This window comes from Xenopus laevis, chromosome 5L, assembly GCF_017654675.1.
Source record: "Xenopus laevis strain J_2021 chromosome 5L, Xenopus_laevis_v10.1, whole genome shotgun sequence".
Lineage (NCBI taxonomy): Eukaryota > Metazoa > Chordata > Amphibia > Anura > Pipidae > Xenopus > Xenopus laevis.
The window spans coordinates 19,050,316-19,073,077 of NC_054379.1; the positions used below are offsets into that span (position 1 = coordinate 19,050,316).

The 22,762-nt window shown below is 41.8% G+C and overlaps 1 protein-coding gene across 5 annotated transcripts in view; it reads left to right on the plus strand.

The window, feature by feature from the left end:
• Positions 1 to 22,762, plus strand: part of capn10l.L (calpain 10-like L homeolog) — a 46,512-nt gene that overhangs the window by 6,489 nt on the left and 17,261 nt on the right. For 3 of the 5 annotated variants that reach the window (XM_018261975.2, XM_018261977.2, NM_001093584.1), the window contains 16 exon segments: positions 334 to 551; positions 1,117 to 1,186; positions 2,478 to 2,596; positions 3,151 to 3,284; positions 6,489 to 6,669; positions 7,669 to 7,710; positions 8,040 to 8,081; positions 9,689 to 9,763; positions 10,891 to 10,973; positions 13,185 to 13,259; positions 14,688 to 14,848; positions 15,520 to 15,674; positions 16,454 to 16,465; positions 17,613 to 17,815; positions 17,925 to 17,952; positions 20,243 to 20,293. In XM_018261975.2, coding sequence (XP_018117464.1) covers positions 342 to 551; positions 1,117 to 1,186; positions 2,478 to 2,596; positions 3,151 to 3,284; positions 6,489 to 6,669; positions 7,669 to 7,710; positions 8,040 to 8,081; positions 9,689 to 9,763; positions 10,891 to 10,973; positions 13,185 to 13,259; positions 14,688 to 14,848; positions 15,520 to 15,674; positions 16,454 to 16,465; positions 17,613 to 17,815; positions 17,925 to 17,952; positions 20,243 to 20,293 — 1,641 coding nt within the window. In that variant the 5' untranslated portion in view covers positions 334 to 341. 5 annotated transcript variants of the gene reach the window in all.

Genomic DNA, 22,762 nt, shown 5'->3' on the forward strand with positions numbered 1-22,762 from the left:
AATATTTATGATAAATAAAGAGTAATTTTTTAACTTTAAGTATTGACTGGAAATATATTTTTGAACTTTTGACTTAAATATAACTTGGTTTGCTCTAGCCTATGATTTAAGTGACTAAATAAATTGTGATTATTTTACTCTGGACTTACCATAGAGATTTCCTGTGAGCACCTTCCCAATTGTTATACATGATTCCCTCTAGCTAAAGGTCTGGGGCTAAGTATGTGGACCCCATGGATCTATGTATTTATCCCTTACGGGTTTATACTTTACTTTGGTAATTCATTAGGGAAATAATGTGCTTGAAATATTGGTTATTTCTTTCTTTAACAGATGCCAGAATGCAGGAGTCCATGGCCAGGAATACAGAACAGAGTAGTTCAGAAAGTCCAAAGATATTTAACAATCAGGACTTCTATGCATTGAGGGAACTGCACCTGAAGAAGGGTGTGTTGTTTCAAGATGAGGAATTTCCAGCAGATTTGCGCGTCATAGGACCTCATTTAATAGATGAACTCAAGATACAGAACATGCAATGGAGACGGCCACCGGTGAGTCTACTTGTAGGTGCCTGTAAAGGTTTCATGATTTCAGAGGATTGTGTAATATCAGACAATGTTCTCTGGAAGTTTAAAAGATTTAGGGGCACATTTACCTAGGGTCGAATATCGAGGGTTAACTTTTGGAAATATAGTGTAGCTTTGACAAATACTCCAGTTTCAATTACTCTTCTGACAAGTGACATCACTAAGCCTGTTTTTTTAACTTGTGACATCACTTTATAAGAACATATTTTAAAGGTTTTTGATGGGTGTTGTGTATTTTCTACTGCTCTCATGGTTGAGATTACAACTGTAGTGTTAATGTTTATGCCCCTCGCCTATAATGTACAAACATATTGAAAGCTGCCTGTATGAACGCATGAAGCCACTATAACCAATATCTTGTAAATAAAGTACAGAATGAGTAATTGCATGTTATAAGCAGTAATGCACATTCTACAGACAAGTATGACGACTGTAACAATCATCTCTTTGTTACAGTGGAGAGGATGGGGGTACAGTTTTTGAGCTGGGAATACTGGAAAAATTTTTAAATTTTTCTTCTTCTCCACAGGAATTCTGCAAGAATCCCCATTTAATTGTTGATGGAGCTAGTTACTTTGACATTTTGCAAAATAAAATAGGTAAGAGACTGTTTTCTCTAAATTAGTACTTTTGAGAGTCTATTTACAGACCTGAGTAGCCCACCCACTGGCCCACACAGAGTAATGCCCAGAACTGTCTACTCTTTGCCTTGCACAGAATAATAGCAGAGTAGCCCACTCATTGACTTACACAATATAATACCTAGAGCACCCTACTTATTGACCTGCACCGAGTAATACCCATTGCAGCCTACTCATTCTCCTGTAAAAACAAATACCCAGACCAGCCTACTCATTGGTCTGTACAGAGTAATACCCAGAGCATCCTACTCAGTGACTTGCACAACGTAATACTCAGAGCACCCTACTCATTGACCTGCACACGGAAATACCCAGTGCAGACTGCTTATTGACCTGCATAGAGTATTACCCAGAGCAGCCCAATCATTGACCTGCAAAAAGTAATACTCAGAGGACCCTACTCATTGACTAACAAAAAGTAATACCTAAAGCACCCTACTCATTTACCTGCACAGAGGAATACCCAGACCAGCCTACACATTGACCTGTACAGAGTAATGCCCAGAGCATCCTACTCATTGAAATGTACAAAATAATACTCAGAGCATCCTACTCATTGACTTGCACAGAGTAATGCCCAGAGCACCCTACTCATTGACCCATAGTAGCCTACTTATTGACCTACATAGAATTTTACCCTGAGCAACCTACTTATTGACCTTCACAGAGTAATGCCCAGAGTACCCTACTCATTGACCTGCACAGAGTAATACCCAGAGCAGCCTACTTATTGACCTGCATAGAATATTACCCTGAGCAACCTACTCATTGACCTGCACAAAGTAATTCACAGAGGACCCTACTCATTGACTTACAAAGAGTAATACTTAGATCGGCCTACACATACATGATTCTCATTACCTACAGTATTTGAATTACTAAAGTTATTTCTGACTCGGTAAAGCTTATTTATAAATTCAATTACAAGCTAAGTACAGGGAGTGTAAACTCAAGGGTTCCCTAAGCACGTTGAGTCAACACATCCAACTGACCAACTGCAACCAGGATGTGATACAATTTGCACACAAATACAGTAAGAAAAAATAGAACTGAAACTCATAGCTTGCACCCACGTTGGTGAATCTCACCACATGTTCAGTGGGCACCTACAAGGATGCTGGAAGTCTGGGATACAACAATGCTCTGTGAGTAACTAACATGACAGTTTATGCCTGAATTTTGCTATTACTTCAGTAAATTAACCCTCTCTTGTCTGTAGGAACATGACTGACTATTCTTTTCCCTCCAGGTGATTGCTGGGTCTTGTCTACAATTGGTTCTGTTACCCAGAAACAAAATTTACTGATAAAGATCATTCCAGCTGATCAAGGGTTTACCAAAAACTACATTGGAATCTTCCATTTCAGGGTATGGTAAAATAAATAATACCGTTCTCATCATTTTATTTTTATTAAAGTATCTTATTCTAACACTTTGAATTCTTGGTAAATTCATCTTTAAATATTCATTAATTATGCGGTGAAAGGATTATGGGTTAGGGAGACAGGGAGTAGGAGAGAAATGATGCACACGAGCTATAAGAGTTGATTTACTGGTAGATAATCATTTTGTTGCTAATAGACGACATGGTAATGTAATTAATATGTTAAGCACAATCTGCATATAAATGACTTTCCTTTCTCACCATGTAATTCATTTTGACAAGTTTCCTTATGTATTTCTAATTTGTTTTTAATAATGTCACGTTGATCTCCATCTTGTTCGAGCATCTATGTCTCATCTCAGTATAAAGGCAATTGTACACGGTCAAGCTTAAATTAAATGGGAACTCCACACAAAATGTGATCGTTAAAAGTCTGTAAAAGTCCACAGTGGGCTCCCCTCCCGGCATACATACCCATAAGGATGAATTTATCTACCATTGTCTGTATCACTAATGAAACTGCTTTTCTCCTTTTCAGTTCTGGTGTTCCGGGGAATGGGTCGATGTTGTGATAGACGATCGGCTGCCTTTTGTAAATGGCGACTTCTTTTCTGTTCGGCCCAGCTGCACAAAGGAATACTGGCCCTGCCTTTTGGAGAAAGCATATGCCAAGTAATGTCCAGCAGAAATCATAGACAATGTAACATGAACATATTGCATTCAGGGTCAAACTGGGCCTGGAGGACACCGGGGGAAAAAAAGGTGGGCCATGGGCTCTGCTAGGGTTGCCACCTTTTCTGGGAAAAAATACCGACCTTCCTATATATTTATTGTTTTTCCCCTATTATTAACATTGGGATCAGCCATCATTTTTACCGGCCAGGCCGTTAATATCCCAGCCAGGTGGCAACCCTAGGCCTTGCTGACCCTCCCTCACTCCCCCCCCCCCACCAGGACACATGAACTCCTCCCAGGCCCAGTTGCAGCTGCAAAGAAAAGTGCAATCTGCACTGTGTTGTGCGTTATTGGTTGTCCAGTGCTGTATGAAGGAGCTACAGCTGGCAACTGGGGTGGGTGGACCCTGGAAACTCCAGTACGACAATGGAAATACAAGACACTAGTGGAAAATGTAGGAGAGTTGACAATGTCCGACAGGAGGGTCCGACACCCACTGGGGCTTCCAACACAGGGCTCCCCACCAGCCCTCAGTCACAAACCCCCTCCAGGTCCCCCGCGCTGCCACAACCCCCCTCCTAGCACCCCGCGCTGCTGCGTGTACCTGTTCTCTCAGTCGGGTCAGGGAGGGAGAAGATCTGGAGGCAGTGGGGGCAGCTGTGCAGGCAGAAGATGGGTGCGGATGTGGGTTGGTGGGGCCCACAAGGGCTGGAGCCCCCCAGGTTTTTACCCAATGTCCCGCTGGCCCAGCCCGACCCTGAGAGTGGACAGGTCTGCATTGATACTCTAAACACACCAAATAAGTAACAGAGACCAATTGCAAAGGTGTTTAGGGTCTATCAGTTTACAAGATAATAAGGAGTAGAGATGTCGCGAACTGTTCGCCGGCGAACTTGTTCGCGCGAACATCGGGTGTTCGCGCTCGCCGGAAGTTCGCGAACGTCGCGCGACGTTCGCCATTTTGGGTTCGCCATTGTTGGCGCTTTTTTTTGCCCTCTCACCCCAGACCAGCAGGTACATGGCAGCCAATCAGGAAGCTCTCCCCTGGACCACTCCCCTTCCCTATAAAAACCGAAGCCCTGCAGCGTTTTTTCACTCTGCCTGTGTGTGCTGAAGAGATAGTGTAGGGAGAGAGCTGCTGCCTGTTAGTGATTTCAGGGACAGTTGAAAGTTTGCTGGCTAGTAATCGTTTTGATACTGCTCTGTTATTGGAGGGACAGAAGTCTGCAGGGGTTTGAGGGACATTTTAGCTTAGGTAGCTTTGCTGGCTAGTAATCTACCTTCTACTGCAGTGCTCTGTATGTAGCTGCAGTGGGCAGCTGTCCTGCTTCTGATCTCATCTGCTGACTGCTGCAATAACAGTAGTCCTTGTAAGGACTGCTTTTATTTATTTTTTGTTGTTTTACTACTACTACTACTACTACTACTATAAGAGCCCAGTGCTATTAGTCTAGCAGTGTTGGGGAGTGGGACTGGTGTGCTAATCTGCTGCTCCTAGTAGTTCAGCAGCACCAACTTTAATTTTTTTTTTTAATATTCATTTTTTTTTTATTTTACTTTTTTTTATTTTACTACCGCTGTAGTAGTGTATAAGTTGACCTTTTAGGCATTATTTGCCCTGTAGGCATTATTTGCACACTGTTTTCTTCAACCCGCCATCGAGCTGTGTGACCTTGTTCACATTCTGTCTAAATATCCATAATATTACCGTCTCCAGAAAAAACACCGGAGTCACTTTTTTCAAGCAGCATTCATATATTTTACGTAATCCGTATCCACCGCTGTAGTAGTGTATACGTTGGCCTTGTAGGCATTATTTGCACACTGTTTTCTTCAACCCGCCATCGAGCTGTGTGACCTTGTTCACATTCTGTCTAAATATCCATAATATTACCGTCTCCAGAAAAAACACCGGAGTGACTTTTTTCAAGCAGCCATAATATATTTTACGTAATCCGTATCCACCGCTGTAGTAGTGTATACGTTGACCTTGTAGGCATTATTTGCACACTGTTTTCTTCAACCCGCCATCTAGCTGTCTAGCTCTCCCCCTACACTATCTCTTCCAAGCACACACAGGCAGATTTTTCAGATACATTTTTGCCCTTGATCCCCCTCTGGCATGCCACTGTCCAGGTCGTTGCACCCTTTAAACAACTTTAAAATCATTTTTCTGGCCAGAAATGTCTTTTCTAGATGTTAAAGTTCGCCTTCCCATTGAAGTCTATGGGGTTCGCGAACCGTTCGCGAACCGCTCGCATTTTTGCGCAAGTTCGCGAATATGTTCGCGAACTTTTTTTCCGACGTTCGCTACATCCCTAATAAGGAGCCCTTTTTATTACCGTATGCTGTGTAAAACAAAATTTGCTGCAAAAAAAACTATGTAAGAAGCTGTGTAAAATAAATGGCGAATTTATCAAGGTGTGCTTTATTTTACACCATATTTTCCTCTATTATTTTACATTGCTTCAGACCTTTGTAAGTAAGTTCCGGCATAAGTTGCTCAAAGAAAAAGCGTTTAAAAATCTGCCCTTAAACGGTCAACAAGCACTTACTAATCCCTGCTGAGGAAGAAAGAAAATGTCCAATTAAAACTGGGTTCATAATACCGAAAGCAGGTGCTTCTACAAGGTGAGGTTCCCGCACCTAATAAGTTGACCAATAGTGGACATTCCATAAAGTGTACGGCCATGAATACTGCACAGACAGGATACAAAAAGAATTCAATGGCACTCCCGGATCCCCCGAAATGTTGTTGTTTTCTGCTAATAAACACGCAAGGGTTGTCCCTGCTTGTAATTGCCTTGGAGTGCCAGTGAATTCGTTTTGAATCTACTTTGGAGGGTGCCGATCCCTCCATCACCTGTGCACCAGGCGTTCATTTACAAGGCCAGGGTGTGCGAGCGGTGCTTTGTGTCCACAGACAGAATACCCAATATCTCCCCTCATAATCAGACCAGTATGGCAGTAAAGTCATTAAATGTTTATTTACAAGCATCAATGGAACAAGACAGTTTGTATTTCAAAGAAACTGAAGGATAACGTGTTATGGTAGAAAATCACATGGGTGTGGAAAAAAAGCCCCATTATCAAGGGGATACCTTGAAAACTACAATAAGCTTTTTCATGCTGATGTATACAAGTCTAGAGCAAGGACTGGGCAGAAGAGCCTGAAAATACCTACATTTATCTCTTTTTCAGACTCCTTGGGGGATACCAAAACTTGCACTGGGGAGATCCAGCAGAAGCCATGGTCAACTTTACAGGAGCCTTAACAATGACATTGAAGCTGAAAGGAGGAGACCTACATCCTTCTGACATATGGGAGATGGTCCATAAATCAAAACATACGGCACTGATCACTTGTATAAGTGAAAAAGCGGTAAGATAGGAATAGTGTGACCCACTCTCCAGTGTATCCAGTATCTTAGACCCACCTATGGAGCTCCATACACTTTGACAAAATCATAAAGATATTGTAACTACTTAGTGTGCACAAACCCCGGTGGCCTATCCAGGGCATTAGTACATTGATAGGGATAGATCAACCTTTAGCCAATACGACCCACACAAAACAATCTTGGTAACTGTAGTGATCTTGTAATACAATATTGTATCTAATCACATGTCAGCCAACGATATAAGAAGAAGGGTGTTGCAGTTGAACGTCTACCTGGAGTTTTCTTCATTTCTTCTTCTTGTTAGCTTTAGTCAACAAGAGTATTAAAACATTCACATCAATGTTGAGCTGTTGAACTTTTACAGGTCTAGCTGAACCTGTAGTCAATCAGAATATTCTTCACCTAAGGCCCCTTTGAGGTGTTTTCCAGAATGCTCTGGACTTTTCCAGATAATGGATCTTTCTGTAATTTGGATCTTCATACCTTAAGTCTACTAGAAAATCATGCAAACATTAAATAAACCCAATAGGCTTGTTTTGCTTCCAATAAGAATTAATTTTATCTCAGTTGGGATCAAGTACAATGTACTGTTTTATTATTACACAGAAAAAGGAAATCATTTTAAACATTTTGGATTATTTGGATAAAATCGAGTCTATGGAAGACGACCTTTCCATAATTGAAAGTTTTTGGGACAATGGGTTTCTGGATAACGGATCTCAAACTACATTGCTATTAAAGTGACACTGCTGGGTATATCCAAGTTATTACATTCCCATTCACCACCAAATCTTACTATGATTGACCTTTAAGCTGCCTCTCCTCCAATTGCATTGGACCCTACTAGAAGCACCATCTGAAAAGTTTTGAAACCACTAATTTATAGGAACAATGTTCATAAATCCATCTTGATTCTGTGTTTATTTATAATACCATAGATTATTTGATCTAATTCAAGTGTAAATTTCTCTTATTCACAGGACATAATGACCCGGAACAGGAGCTACAGTGTTCCAAATGCGGTAAGGCTTCTTGCCAATATCCTGTTTTTATACAGCCGGGGGTTATGGGCATTGTCAGTAAAATTGTAATTCAAATAAGGAGTCCTTTCATAGGCCCTTTTGCCTATATATTGATTTGACCTTGTCACAGAGAATCTCCTTTCTGGTTGGCAGAGATCCTGACTCCTGATTCTCACTATTTAGAAACCATTGTGTTATTCAATATTTTACAAGCCACTTTATCCTATGACCAGATATGAACAAATAAAAATAATATGTGTGTCACATGTATTTAGTGCTTTGCAATAACTTCACTAATCACTACTTCACCATTATTCCCATTTCTGTAGTTGGAATACCGGGATGAACGCAGAGGGAGTGAGCCTGCCAACGTGAGTGCCAAACTCATCTTTTCTGCAGATTAGAATAGTTGCATAGAGATAAATTAAAACATGGCTCTGTAGGGACTAGGATGAATATTCTGACACCGATGTCCCATGTTTGAAATGCAACAAAAGAAACTCCACAATTCTCTTTTCACTTGCAGAAGATTGTTAGGGGTATATTATAAAAAGGGTGAAAATAAAGCTCAGTCTTTGATAAATATTCCCCCCAAGCAGGGCCGGAACTAGGGGTAGGCAGAGTAGGCACGTGCCTAGGGCGCAAAGCTGGGGGGGCGCCAGGCACGTACCTGCTCTGTCGCCTACCCCGTGTCCGGTCCCGTCTCTCCTAGACTGTCGCTTTCGCGGAAATGCGCGCCCGTCGTTTTGCGCATGCGCGCTGGAGCGCAGTTTCGCACGCACTGAGCCGGCACCGTGGCCCGCCAAGTTGCCTAGGGCGCCTGGCCGGGTTGGCCCGGCTCTGCCCCCAAGAAAAAACATGAACATTGATAGAGAACTAAGAAAATCATGCTCAGTGGTGTAACTTCAGAGGAAGAAAACACTGTATCTGCATATTTTACATGTGGCTTTGGCTTTGGTCCGGTATTTACTCCACCCATATCCCCCCACTCTCCAATAGTGGCCTGATACCTTCAGTTTGATACCCCTCCATTCTTCCAGGTTGGGCCCTTTTTATCCAAGTCTTGGTCTGTAGCCTCAGTGTCCTTCCTACCTAGTCCTAAACTGTCACTGGTTCCCTCAATTATGGAGTGTCCATAGGAAACTAATTCCACTTCCCTCCTTGATGGGGCCACAACTGCCCTTACTAAATATCCTCAATTATCTCGTGCACCTAGTGCTGCTCTCTCACTTAGGATCTTTCATTCTAACTTCTCCTATCTGTTGTGGGTCTCCACTTACCCAGCCAGGTGATGTTCCTTCGGCCACGCCCTCCCATCAAGACAGCTCACCTTGGGCAGGGCACCTCCTTTTACACCCTTCTCTGTCCCACAGTGGCCGGGGTAAAAACTACACCTAAAAATAAATTAAAGACCTCTGTTGCCATCTAATGGTGATTCCCAGAAATTACATCCAAACACACTTAAACATATATACACTTTTAAATACATGCACATTTTTGTTTTACAAAAAGATTAGATTCCACTCTCATCACTTCACACCCCCTTACAAATAGAACAATGGGAAGGTAACCAGGCAACAGCTGCCTGACACCTGCATTGCTAAAAATGCTGAAGAATTGTAAATGGCAGAATGAATTGGGTGCACTGTACACAGTGTAATTATTTATAAAAACTATACCATAAACTTAATCCCTTTAATGTGCATGAAAGTAAATAAAAAATCAGCACATTTTCTGTAAGCAAAGCTGCAGACTTGCTTAGTTAATGTTTGCCTGTACAATTTACATACACTTTCTGCTGTATTTATTCCTGCTAAAAACAAACATTTTTAAATATTTACAACAGTATACAGTAGCCTCAGTTTTTTTAGTTTTCTTTATTATTCGATGATTTTTTTCTCAGCATTGTGTAAAATTAAAAAATGTATTCCAAATGCTACGGTGTTGTAAGTGGTGTCGTGTTTGCTTTTGTTTCTAGAAGTACCCAGAAAATATTCAGATTGATAACGGCCTAGTGGATCGCCATGCTTACACTGTAACTGACACCGCTCAGGTTAGTTCTAATGCAAAACATAAACTTTTGACATAAACATTTTCAGAGTTCCCTGTATAACTCAGCCTGAAGCCTTGTATCTTTATATGGTCACAGAACCCCTCAGTGACTTCTAATATCCTTATCATTTACAGTAGGGGGTACATTATTCCTTATAATACATGAGTGATACTCAGAGTTCCCTGTATAACTCAGCCTGCAGCCTTGTATCTTTATATGGTCACAGAACCCCTCAGTGACTTCTAATATCCTTATCATTTACAGTAGGGGGTAATATCCCTTATAATACATGAGTGATACTCAGAGTTCCCTGTATAACTCAGCCTGCAGTCTTGTGCCTTTATATGGTCACAGAACCCCTCAGTGACTTCTAATATCCTTATCATTTACAGTAGGGGGTACATTATCCCTTATAATACATGAGTGATACTCAGAGTTCTCTGTATAACTCAGCCTGCAGCCTTGTGCCTTTATATGGTCACAGAACCCCTCAGTGACTTCTAATATCCTTATCATTTACAGTAGGGGGTACATTATCCCTTATAATACATGAGTGATACTCAGAGTTCCCTGTATAACTCAGCCTGCAACCTTGTGCCTTTATATGGTCACAGAACCCCTCAGTGACTTCTAATATCCTTATCATTTACAGTAGGGGGTACATTATCCCTTATAATACATGAGTGATACTCAGAGTTCTCTGTATAACTCAGCCTGCAGCCTTGTGCCTTTATATGGTCACAGAACCCCTCAGTGTCTTCTAATATCCTTATCATTTACAGTAGGGGGTACATTATCCCTTATAATACATGAGTGATACTCAGAGTTCCCTGTATAACTCATCCTGTGCCTTTAAATCGTCCCAAAGACACACACGAGTATAGAGACAGGTTCATTCATATACACTGGGCAGTAACCTATTGCAACAAAATTTTATTTTAGCCATCAGCAGGTTGAATAATGAAAGCAAACATTTGACTGGTTGCCATGGGTAAATGCACAAGTGGAAATTTACCCAGTGTTTATAAATAAAAGACTAAGACACAAAAAAAAAACCTTAAAACATGATGGGAAGTTGCAGCTGCAGTTTTACTACAGATTATAACAATATCAACTTCTTGTTTCAGGTTTACAGGGAAGGGTTAGTGAATTTAATTCGCCTGTGGAATCCATGGGGACGAGGAGAATGGATCGGGCGCTGGAGCGACAAGTAAAACATATTGAATATTTCTTTGCTCATTACATGGAGTTGTGCTATTGTACAGGGATACCAAGGAGGTGTTAGTGCTTATATTCACATTAACGAGCCTATTTACTAAAGTGTGTCGTTCTTTTATTCCACAAGCACTCTATTGATTTGGGCACCAAGGGGTTATTTATCTATGGTCGAGTTTTATAGGTTTTTGACCTTTTTTAGACCTTGAATGAACTCACAATTTGAAAGGCTTCTAATTCATGAAAAAAACTAGAATGTAAAAAACTCGTATCAGTGTAGTTGGCATAATATACTCAATCAAATTTTTGGCTGAAAAAACTGTAATCACTCGAATTGATCAAGTTTTCAAGTGAAATTCAGCACAAAAAACTTGAACATCATAAAGGCTACAAAAAAATCTTCAAATGGTTCAAGAGGCATCGGCCATTGGCTTCTACTTGACTTCAACAGGTTTTAGATGGTGTATTTTCGGAATCGAGTTATAATAAATCTCGAAAAATTCGAGTTAATCGAAATTTTCATTGTAAGCCAAAAAAAAAAAAGTGCTCTTGCACTTCTGCCCAGCATCTACATAAATCATCCCTTTGGTATCTTTGGGTACTACACACATTTTAGTCCATCATCGGTGGATTTTGTCATTGAGATAACTACTCAATAATGTACATACAAAATGGAATAAAAAAATTCTCAATTGTTATCCTTGACTTTTTAATAAAAATACATAACGCTCAGGGCTGGAGTCCTGTGTTCGCCGCCCCAAAGCCTCTTCGCCACACAGGGTCCTAGCGCCCGCCAATGTCGCCACAGGGTCCTAGCGCCCGCCAATGTCGCCACAGGGTCCTAGCGCTCGTCAATTTTGTGCTGCAGAAGCGTGCACACATGTGCTGGCGAAAAGCGCCTGTTAGAATCCGGCTCCGTAACATAACTAGAGCCCCCTCCGTACGCGATTTTCCACCCGGAAATCAGTTGTGCGCGAGCTGCCGGGTGCCCTGCTCCCCCAATAGTTCCACCGACCCTACCGTCTTGCTGCCCAAGGCCCGGGCCTTTGTGGCCTCACCACAAATCTGGGCCTCATAACCCTACTGCTGAAGTTGAGACAACCCCATTATAGGTCTGATATATTTTCTCCCCAGCAATGCACATCTGAGCATTTGTTGGCCCAAAACCACCTACACTAGTAGTGATAGGCAGTTGTCATTAGAGAGGTTGTTCAGATTTGAGTTCAATTTTAGTATGATGTAGAGAGTGATCTTCTGAGAAAATTCCCCTAACAACCCTGCATTGATTTAAATAAGAGACTGGAACATGAACAGGAGAGGCCTGAATAGAAAGATGAGTAATACAAAGTAGCAATAACGGAAAATGTGTAGCCTTACAGAGCCTTTGTTTCTTAGATGGGGTCAGTGACCCTCATTTAAAACCTGAAAAGAGTCAGAAGAAAAAAGCAAATAATTTAAAATTCTATAAAAAAAAGAATAAATGAAGGACATATTTTAATATGATTTTGCCTGGTCTCAGAAGAACAAATATAAGTCTTTAAATGGGTTGTTCACCTTTAAATTAACTTAGCATGATGTAGAGAGTGATATTCTGATTGCAATTGGTTTCATTTTTTATTATTTCTGTTTTTTCAGTTATTTAGCAGCACTCCAATTTGCAATTTCAGCAATCTAGTTGCTAGGGTCCAAGTTGCCCTAGCAACCATGCCTTGATTTGAACAAGATACTAGAATATAAATAGGAGAGGTCTGAATAGAAAGACGAGTAATAAAAAGTAGCAATAACAATACATGTGTAGCCTTACAGAGCATTTGTTTTTAGATGGGGTCAGTGACCCCTATTAGAAAGTTGGAAAGACAAAAGAAGAAGGCAAAAAAAAAAAGAAAATGTGAAGTTGGAAAGTTGCTTAGAATTAGCCATTCTATAACTTACTAAATGTTAACTTAAATGTTAACCACCTCTTTAACATTACACTAGTAAATGTGAAACAAGAGCAAAAGGACAATCCACATGAATTTGTTAGATTGACACCAAGAATAGACATACAGAACTCATACTGATCATTTCTCACATTCTGCTTTATGTAAGAAAGTTGATGTTGGGCCTGTCCTTGCTGGAACTACCTGCAATTTCAAAGCCACTTGTACATATGTATATGAAATATTATATTACGAATCTGTGTTTTTTTTATATTCCTGATGTGCAGTTGTTCCTGGTGGAATGATATTAATCCTGAGGACAGAAAGAAGCTGAATACAAAGAGAGAAGACGGAGAGTTTTGGTACATGATTGCATTTTGTAGTAATTCAGATTATAATGGATGCACCATACACTGTGAAAGGAACAATAGAATTATGGATAAACAAAGTCTCTCGATTGCCAGTCTATACTCTAAGTTCCTTCCTCAACCCTTTGGAGCCAGTCAAAACGTAATTGTGCTGAGCCTTCTTGTGCCATATGTTCTTAAAGGGACAGGCCGACAAAATAATGAAAGTGTATTATGTACTGTTGCTCTGCACTGGTAAAACTGATCTGCTTGGTTCAGAAACACTACTATAGTTCTTATATAGTGTTTTATTTTAAAGGAGACATATAGGATAAATGAAAAAACCCTAATTTTGTAGGTAATTATAAGTAATATATGGTGTTGCTTTTAGATGGTGCTAAAAATTAATATTATCTTTAAAAATGGCCCATTTATTGGAGCTCCCTATAGATGTTCTCTGGTCCCGACCCTGAGGGGTGGGCGTGTCCTAATAGTTCCTGCCAGAAGCACAATAGGAGGGGGACAGCCAATCACAACACTGCAGTCACACAAGCACAGACAGGCTTCGGTTCCCTATCAGGTCCTGCTAGCTGCTGATTGGTTCCTGTCCTACAGTGCAGTGAGCTGAGAGCCGCCAGCTCCCCTGCAAAGCCTGGGAATTCAGGGAGCAGGAACTGGAAGAAAAGGGAAGGATTATTAGGGTTTTTGCAGAAATACTCAATAAATCAGCCTGAAACTATTTTTTTTAAGCACAATTCTTCTATATCTAAATAAGTATAATGCACTGGCACGTTCTTTTTTCTTTTTTTTCTGTTATATTTTGATGTTACTGCTCCTTTAAGCAAATTGTTTTGCTTCCTTCCCATGTACGAGTTATGCACTTCTTTTCTGGTGGGAGTGGGTTTTGCAGGGATTAGACAAGTACAAAGGAAGTTTAAAGTGAAATCTCCTAATGGCATATTTGGTCCTGAAAGGAAACACTAGAAGCTAAAGGAACCTCAACAAAAATCCAAAATAATGGGTTTCCCCTCATTACCTATGAGCGTGAATAAAATTTGGTGTATGCAGATCCCCTGACTGCCCCTGTGAGACCACTTGACTTGGATGGAATCTGTTCTCATTCTTTGTCTCTAGTACCCTGGCCTTGAGGGAGAGCCACCTGCTTGGCAGTAAGAGCAGTCGTTTGATTTTCTGTACTGTGAAATGATATCTTTATGTTCTCCCACCACTAAATCCCCTTTTTACAAGTCAATATCAACTCTGTAATTCCTTTGTTCCGGGTTCTGTGAATTCAGAAGCCACGGAGCTTGTGTCAAATAAACCTCTTTTACCTCAATTGATTTTCGGGAACTGAATTCCCCCGACACATGTCTGTCTCATTGATCAAGGAGCTATAAGGGAAAGCGCTTTCCATGTACACGTCTCTTTGTTTAATCTTTCCAGGATACCTTGGGTAAATTTCGTCCAGCAGTTTTCCCGGATAATCATCTGCAGTCCCACCCTGGACTTTTTGAATTGGGGAAGTGACCAAACATCTTGGCACAAAACTGCCTATAAGAACATCTGGCCCAAAGAATGTGGTTTGGAGGACAGTTTTAACAAAGGTAAGGGCCTCCATAACATAATGCTATTGGCACACATCTGTACATCCCAAATAGGGTAGCCACCTGTCTTGTTTTGACCCGAACAGCCCGTTTTTTTGGGTTGGGGCTGTTTGGGTCAAAACTGGCTGCCGGTTTTCCAAATAGGAAAACTGGCAGGATTACTTGAGACTGACGCAGCGAAGGGCCAATCACTGGTAGTCATGTCTCTGGTCGTCACATCATAGCCCCACCCCTGATGTCACAGTCCCGGTCTGCCACATCGCAGCTCCGCCCTACTATCTCATGGTCCTTCCCCCACTGCATCACATCCCTGCCTCCTACTGGAGTTTGTCGAGGAGGAGATGTGGCAATTCTAACCCCAAATTTCTTAATTAAACTGCTCAATGAGAAAAAAATATGACTTTCTCTATAGCTTCACCCAAGCCTTTATACGGCTGATGGAGTCATGCGATACTGCCTGTTCCAGTGGGACTTTAACCCACCTACAGGATCTGTATTGCACCTGTTGCTAAACTTCCCTACCTACCTGAGCTATACAGGCAGGTTTTACTCCTTTAAGGTTTCCCCATAAGCCTTAATAGCACCAGGTCTAGTAACCCATGGAAACTAATCTGCAGGTAGCAGATTTATGTCCTGAAACACATTGAATTATCCCCCATGAATCATTTCAGATTTGTTCTGCAAGAATCCCCAGTACCTTATATGGATAACCCCATCAGATGAAGTGAAGAAAGGATATAATGTCATCATATCGCTGATGCAGAACCACAGAAACAGACAGAAGTTTGGGCACGAGTGGCTGCCGATTGGCTTTCTGGTTTCCAAGGTGAATGGAGGCATGAGATTTACTGGTGTTTCTACTTATAGTATATAAGTACTGATGGAAAGGTGACACCTAGTGGCAGCTGTGTGTAAGTGGGAAAGAATAACTGGGATTGGAGCAGTTCAGAGATGGGCAATTTTTAATTTCAGTCCTGAAAATGGGGGTAGCTCCAAACCACAGTTCCAATTTGTTCCGCATTGACTTTCATGTGAATCTGGAATGCAGTGTTTGCAGACAACTATTGCCCAGGAAGCACCTGCAGGCCATTATTACTGTATACAAGATGTTTAGTGCTATGACCCACTGTTTTGGGGAATATGTGGCTGCCAAACTAACTGAAATCGCCCTGTGTGCTATTGCCCTAAAAAGTGCGTATCACTTAGTGAAAGAATTTGCATATCCTTCGCTAAAGATTAGGCCGAATACTGAACCGAATCCGCAAATTAGGGGTGGGAAGGGGAAATCATTTTTTACTTCCTTGTTTTGTGACAAAAAGTCAGACGATTTCTCTCCCTGTCCCTAATTTGCATATGCAAATTAGGATTCGGTTCGGCCAGGCAGAAGGATTCGGCTGAATCCGAATCCTGCTGAAAAAGGCTGAATCCTGGCCGAATCCCGAAACGAATCCTGGATTCGGTGCATCCCTAGACATTACTATGATAGGCCAAAGACCCCCATCTGAAGGGCAGTAAGTTAGGCAGCACTTATTTTTATTTAAAAATGAATAAATATGAAATTTACAGCTTGAAATACAACTAAATATGATATTTTCTTTATTGCAGGTGGGCGCAGAGGTACGGAAAATAGGGGGTTGTCTTTGTTGTTGCGCACACTAAAGAAAATCTGCATTCAGTTGACATCATTAGCATGTTAATACATGGAATAGGCCAAAATAAATATAAATATAAGGTAATATAAATCATTCTCAGAAAAGTATGAGCCACCGGGGCAGAGAGCAGCAAGTGGTGTTGAGCTAGGGTTGAGCTAGGGTTTCTGGGGCCCTCTGGAGCTGCTATCTCAAAGCCCCCCATATACCCACCAGATCTAACGCCCCATTCATTGAAGTCCTCCACTGAAGTTAATCAAACTCCAGGGTCAACCGCCCAAAAGGCACAAAGTAATCCGGAATCTTTGGACCTGCCTTCATCCAAGGACTAGGGCAGGCCCCTTTGTCCCCAATCTACCAGACCAAATGGCCCGCTGGAGGCAAGGGTCTTCACTCAGACCCCTTTTGTCGCAAGGCTACGGGGTCCCTTTGTCCTTCCTCTCAAGCCAAAAGGCAAATGGAGAAGGGGGAGAAAGAGCCTAATGGCCCCCCATCTCCCCTAGTTCAGTGCATTTGACCGGGGATCTATTGCACCAATCCTGCATAATGCCATGGGGAAACCTGGAGCTCCTGCCAAACTAGACCTGAGGGTAGCACCAGATCTCACACCGCTCAGTAAATCTAATGCTGCTCTAAACACACTCCCAAAGTGACAAAGCCCCCATTCTGAAAATGCTAGATGCAGCTTGCACCAGATTGGCACCAGAATGCAAACATTTGACACATTAGGTGCAATTGAGTGGATGCAATTTGCAGCTACAATTTAGACTTATAAAACGAAAATGCTGTATTATTGGTAAGAAAATAACACACTGCACTTGTGTTCATAACTGAGCCCTAACAGTGTTACACATTGCTCCGAGTAGCCATGGAGGCAGCTGTTCAAGTTGAAATAGGATTATAGGACACAGGTTACATAGCACATAACAGAAAAGCTTTGTAGGATACAATGGGTTTTACTCTTACACAAGAAGTTTTCATCACTTCATTTAGGGCTCTTTATTAAACGATAGAAGAAAAATCTTTCTCATACACAATAGGACATTTGTAGCCAAGAAAATAGCTTTTCTGCAGGTTCTGGATCAATAGACACTTTATGACACTTTATGATACAGTTACCAGATCCGCAGATGAAGATGCCGGGCTCATTTTTCCCCAAAGATCTGCAGTCGGGAATCCACATTAAAAAACGGCGAGATGTGACCAAAGGATTCAGACTGGCGGCAGGACGATATGTAATCACCCCCTTTAATGCGGACCGGAATCAGGAGTCATCCTTTCTGCTGCAGGTTTTCCTGAGGAGTCAAGGTTGCACTGTGTAAGTACATTTTATTTTATCCTCAGATCACTGATGTCTCTTTTGCTGGGATTGCAGTGAATATGGTGCAACACAATCTCACATTAATATTTTCCTCTCTCCTTTGCAGAGAGCTTGGTGATTCCCAGAGCTTCCTGGTATGTACCAGTTCTACTTTAAAGGATAGTGAAACCATTTCACTTATTTGTTAAATCAATTAAAAGTAGCGATGCACCGAATCCAGGATTCGGCCAGGATTCAGCCTTTTTCAGCAGCATTCGAATTCGGCCGAATCCTTCTGCCCAGCCGAACCGAATCCGGATTTGCATAAGCAAATTAGGGGTGGGGAGCGACATTGCACAACTTTTTGTCACAAAACAAGGAAGTAAAAATGTTTCGCCCTTTCCACCCCTAATTTTTGCATATGCAAATTAGGGTTCAGATTCGGTTCAGTATTCGGCCGAATCTTTCGTAAAGGATTCGGGGGTTCGGCCGAATCCAAAATAGTGGATTCGGTGCATCCCTAATTAAAAGCAAATTATAGTTTATTTATGAACCTGTCATTTCTATGCAAAGAATCCTTCTCTGTATACAGTAGAGTTCCGATTTTACATTACCCAGGGGATAGTACGAAAACAGCTTTAATTCCAAAAAACATAAAATCCAGGTAAAAAAGATACCACTTCCCCATATGAGACTGTGGGAAAACAGTGTCAATTCTGGGAAAGCATAAAATCTGGACACATAAAATCGATGTTCTGCTATATCTGCATTCGTACACATGAGACTAAACTGAGAGATTACATTTTATTTTCAGAATCTTCCATCTGTATTTGGGCAGGGCCTGCTAAAACCCATCAAAGAACCTGATGTCCAGGGTCCCACAACAATTAGAAGGGGACAGTACTAAATGTCATATAGGTATATATATAAATAACCAGCAAAGAGCCAGCACTCTCAAATAAAGTGTTTGTTTGCCTGGGTGCACGGTCAATATAATATCTCCATCCATCCAAAGAAGATCAGCACTCTCAGGGCTTAAAAATATGAAAAAGGTTTTATTGAAAATAACACAGCATAGGACTAACGTTTCGGCCCAGTCCAGGGCCTTTCTCAAAATGATATATAGCATGGTGGTAATAGCAGACCCAGACCAAGTAGTATTTGTGCTCAAGGCACCTCTCATTCAGCCCCATTCTCTTGCCCCCCCCCCCAAGTCACCACCCCTACCCTACACCTGCTTTTTTTCTTTTGCACCTTCTGGGGTATTGGTCCCCGTAGACCTTTGTGTCCTCCCAACTATGCTGAGGTACATTCCATGGCTGCCTTCCCCAAGTGGAATTTGCTCTAGTCCATGGTCCATTAGCGCCTGGGAGTACTGGAAGATCTCATAGTGATTTGGCAGGACAGTGTAAAGGTGGCCATACACGGGCCGATAAAAGCTGCCGACAGACCAAGTCGGCAGCTTATTCGCCCGTGTATGGGGGCCCCCGACAGGCTTCCCCGATCGAGATCTGGCCGAAAGTCGGCCAGATCTCGATCGGATGGAATTAAAAATCCTGTAGGATCGCGGGCGCATCTGTTCGTTGATGCGGTCCCGCGATCCGACTGCCCGTTTGCGAATGCTAGGATCCGATCGTTGGGCCCTAGGGCCCATGATCGGATCTGCCCGATATTGCCCACCTCAAGGTGGGCATATCGGAGGGAGATCCGCTCGTTTGGCGACATCGCCAAACGAGCGGATCTATCGATGTATGACCACCTAAACCCTGTCTCCAAGGACAATTTTGCACCAATGCACTGGCACCCTGACACCATCAGACAGGACCACTTTGCCCCCTCTAGTGATGTCAGACGTGTGTGGGTCGGGCAGTTGTGTGGGTCAGGTGTGGTTATAGAAGAGATTGCAAGACAAGCCGGATCTGGGTGGGGCAGTTATGGCTTGACCTTCTTTGGCTGTATGTAGGGAAGAAACACACCAATTTATATCGGCATAAGCTTTTGTCACATTTTATTGCAGAAGTTGTAGCCACAACTTCTGCAATAAAATGTGACAAAGGCTAATGCCAATATAAGCTGGTGTGCTTTTTCCCTACACACAGGCTGGATGATATGTTTTACATGGAAGTGGTCCAGGTCCAGTGATCATCTTTGGACCACCAACGTCAACTCTTAATCCAAGCTTATAGCCATCTCTCAACAACTCAATTACTTTTCATATCCCCCTAATAGTTTCTTCTCTGTACAGCTACGGCCACATCTTCTGTCTCACTCAACTTCCTGTTAGATTGTAAGCCCTTGTGAGCAGGGTTATCAGCAGCCCAGCTGCCTGTACCAATATATACTCTTGTGCATGTATCCTCTGACTTACTGTATTAAAAATTATTTTCACTACCATTTAACTACATCAGAAGAACAAATGAAAACATTTTGTATTTAATTTTACAGAGAAATGAAGAAAAGACACATGAAGATATATTCATGAAATATGCCACTCAGGTACTGGGGTACAAGGGAAATGGATCCTGGTGTGATAGGGACATTACATTGAGCTCAGTTGGGCAGGGACCAATGATGATCAATCTTAGTAAAGTTCTGTGTAACGTTTGGTGCTACATAGGACCATGAGAACTTGACCACCCACTATGCCAGCTGTATACAATGCCTAGAGGGTTTCTCATTGGCCCATGTATGTTGGAGGGTGTATGTTTGTACAGAGCCCCAGTGAAGATTGGGTCCGTGTAGGAGACCCAAAGAGTATAAGGGCTAAAGCCTAAGATGAGATTCAGTAGCAGCACCATATTAATTGGGCATGTGTAGCCAAAGGCACTTTAGCCAAGGCAAGGTGGAATCTTCTCAGATGGCATGTTACCAGGGGTGGCAAAAAACTTCCTGCAGGTGCAATAGGACAGGGCAGCATAGATTTTCCTAAACTCTAATGACTGAACCCACCAATACAAGGACCCATGGAGAGAGTATCTAGCATAGCAGAGGTCAGTGCCTGGAAGCATCCCAGAGATACAAAGCACTGAAACACAAGGCAGTTTATGTTAAAGGAGAAGGAAGGCTACCAAAGCAATTTATTGCCAATATATTATCCATAATAGTGCAAGCTATAACACTATATTTATTCTTCAGAATACTTTACCATACCTGAGTAAACAGCTCTAGAAGCGTTCTCTGTTTGTTTACAATAGCAACTGCCATATTAGCTTGGTGTGACACCACTTCCTGCCTGAGTCTCTCCCTGCTCACTCATAGCTCTGGGCTCAGATTACAGCAGGGAGGGGAGGAGGGAAGGGGAGAGGGAGAGAGTAGCAAAGAGAGGAGCAAACTGAGCATGCTCAAGCCCTAGCCCTGGAGGTTTATGCTGAAAACAGGTCTGATACACAAGTCAATGTCTGTTTCTTTTGACAGAGGACTCAGAGCAGCTTTAATTTGAGGCTTTACTGGTGTATTTATACAGACCTTTCTGATAAAGCTTACTTACTTTTAGCCTTTCCTTCTCCTTTAAGATCACCCTGCTAATAGGGATGTAGCGAACGTCGGAAAAAAAGTTCGCGAACATATTCGCGAACTTGCGCAAAAACGCGAGCGGTTCGCGAACGGTTCGCGAACCCCATAGACTTCAATGGGAAGGCGAACTTTAACATCTAGAAAAGACATTTCTGGCCAGAAAAATGATTTTAAAGTTGTTTAAAGGGTGCAACGACCTGGACAGTGGCATGCCAGAGGGGGATCAAGGGCAAAAATGTATCTGAAAAATCTGCCTGTGTGTGCTTGGAAGAGATAGTGTAGGGGGAGAGCTGTTAGTGATTTCAGGGACAGATGATAGTAAGTTTGCTGGCTAGTAATCTGCTTGATACTGCTCTGTATTGGAGGGACAGAAGTCTGCAGGGATTTGAGGGACATTTTAGCTTAGGTAGCTTTGCTGGCTAGTAATCTACTGTTCTCTTTAAACAACTGCCATACGTTGACCTTGTAGGCATTGTTTGCCCAGTTTTTTTGGACGCAGCCACTGAAGCACAGTTGCCAGAAAAATTATGCCATATAAATGCTGAAAATATAAATTTTTTTGGTTGCAGCCACTGAAGCACAGAGGCCAGAAAAATTATGCCATATAAATGCAGAAAATATGCATTTTTTTGGTTGCAGCCACTGAAGCACAGTTGACAGAAAAATTATGCCATATAAATGCTGAAAATATAAACTTTTTTGGTTGCAGCCACTGAAGCACAGAGGCCAGAAAAATTATGCCATATAAATGCAGAAAACATGCATTTTTTTGGTCGCAGCCACTGAAGCACAGTTGACAGAAAAATTATGCCATATAAATGCTGAAAATATAAATTTTTTTGGTTGCAGCCACTGAAGCACAGAGGCCAGAAAAATTATGCCATATAAATGCAGAAAATATGCATTTTTTTGGTCGCAGCCACTGAAGCACAGTTGCCAGAAAAAATATGCCATATAAATGCTGAAAATAGTCATTTTTTGCCATATACGTTGAGTCAACGTATGGCAAAAAATGACTATTTTCAGCATTTATATGGCATATTTTTTCTGGCCTCTGTGCTTCAGTGGCTGCGGCCAAAAAAACTGGGCAAACAATGCCTACAAGGTCAACGTCGTTGACCTTGTAGGCATTGTTTGCCCAGTTTTTTTGGCCGCAGCCACTGAAGCACAGAGGCCAGAAAAAATATGCCATATAAATGCTGAAAATAGTCATTTTTTTGGTCGCAGCCACTGAAGCACAGTTGCCAGAAAAATTATGCCATATAAATGCTGAAAATATAAATTTTTTTGGTTGCAGCCACTGAAGCACAGAGGCCAGAAAAATTATGCCATATAAATGCAGAAAATATGCATTTTTTTGGTTGCAGCCACTGAAGCACAGAGGCCAGAAAAATTATGCCATATAAATGCAGAAAATATGCATTTTTTTGGATGCAGCCACTGAAGCACAGT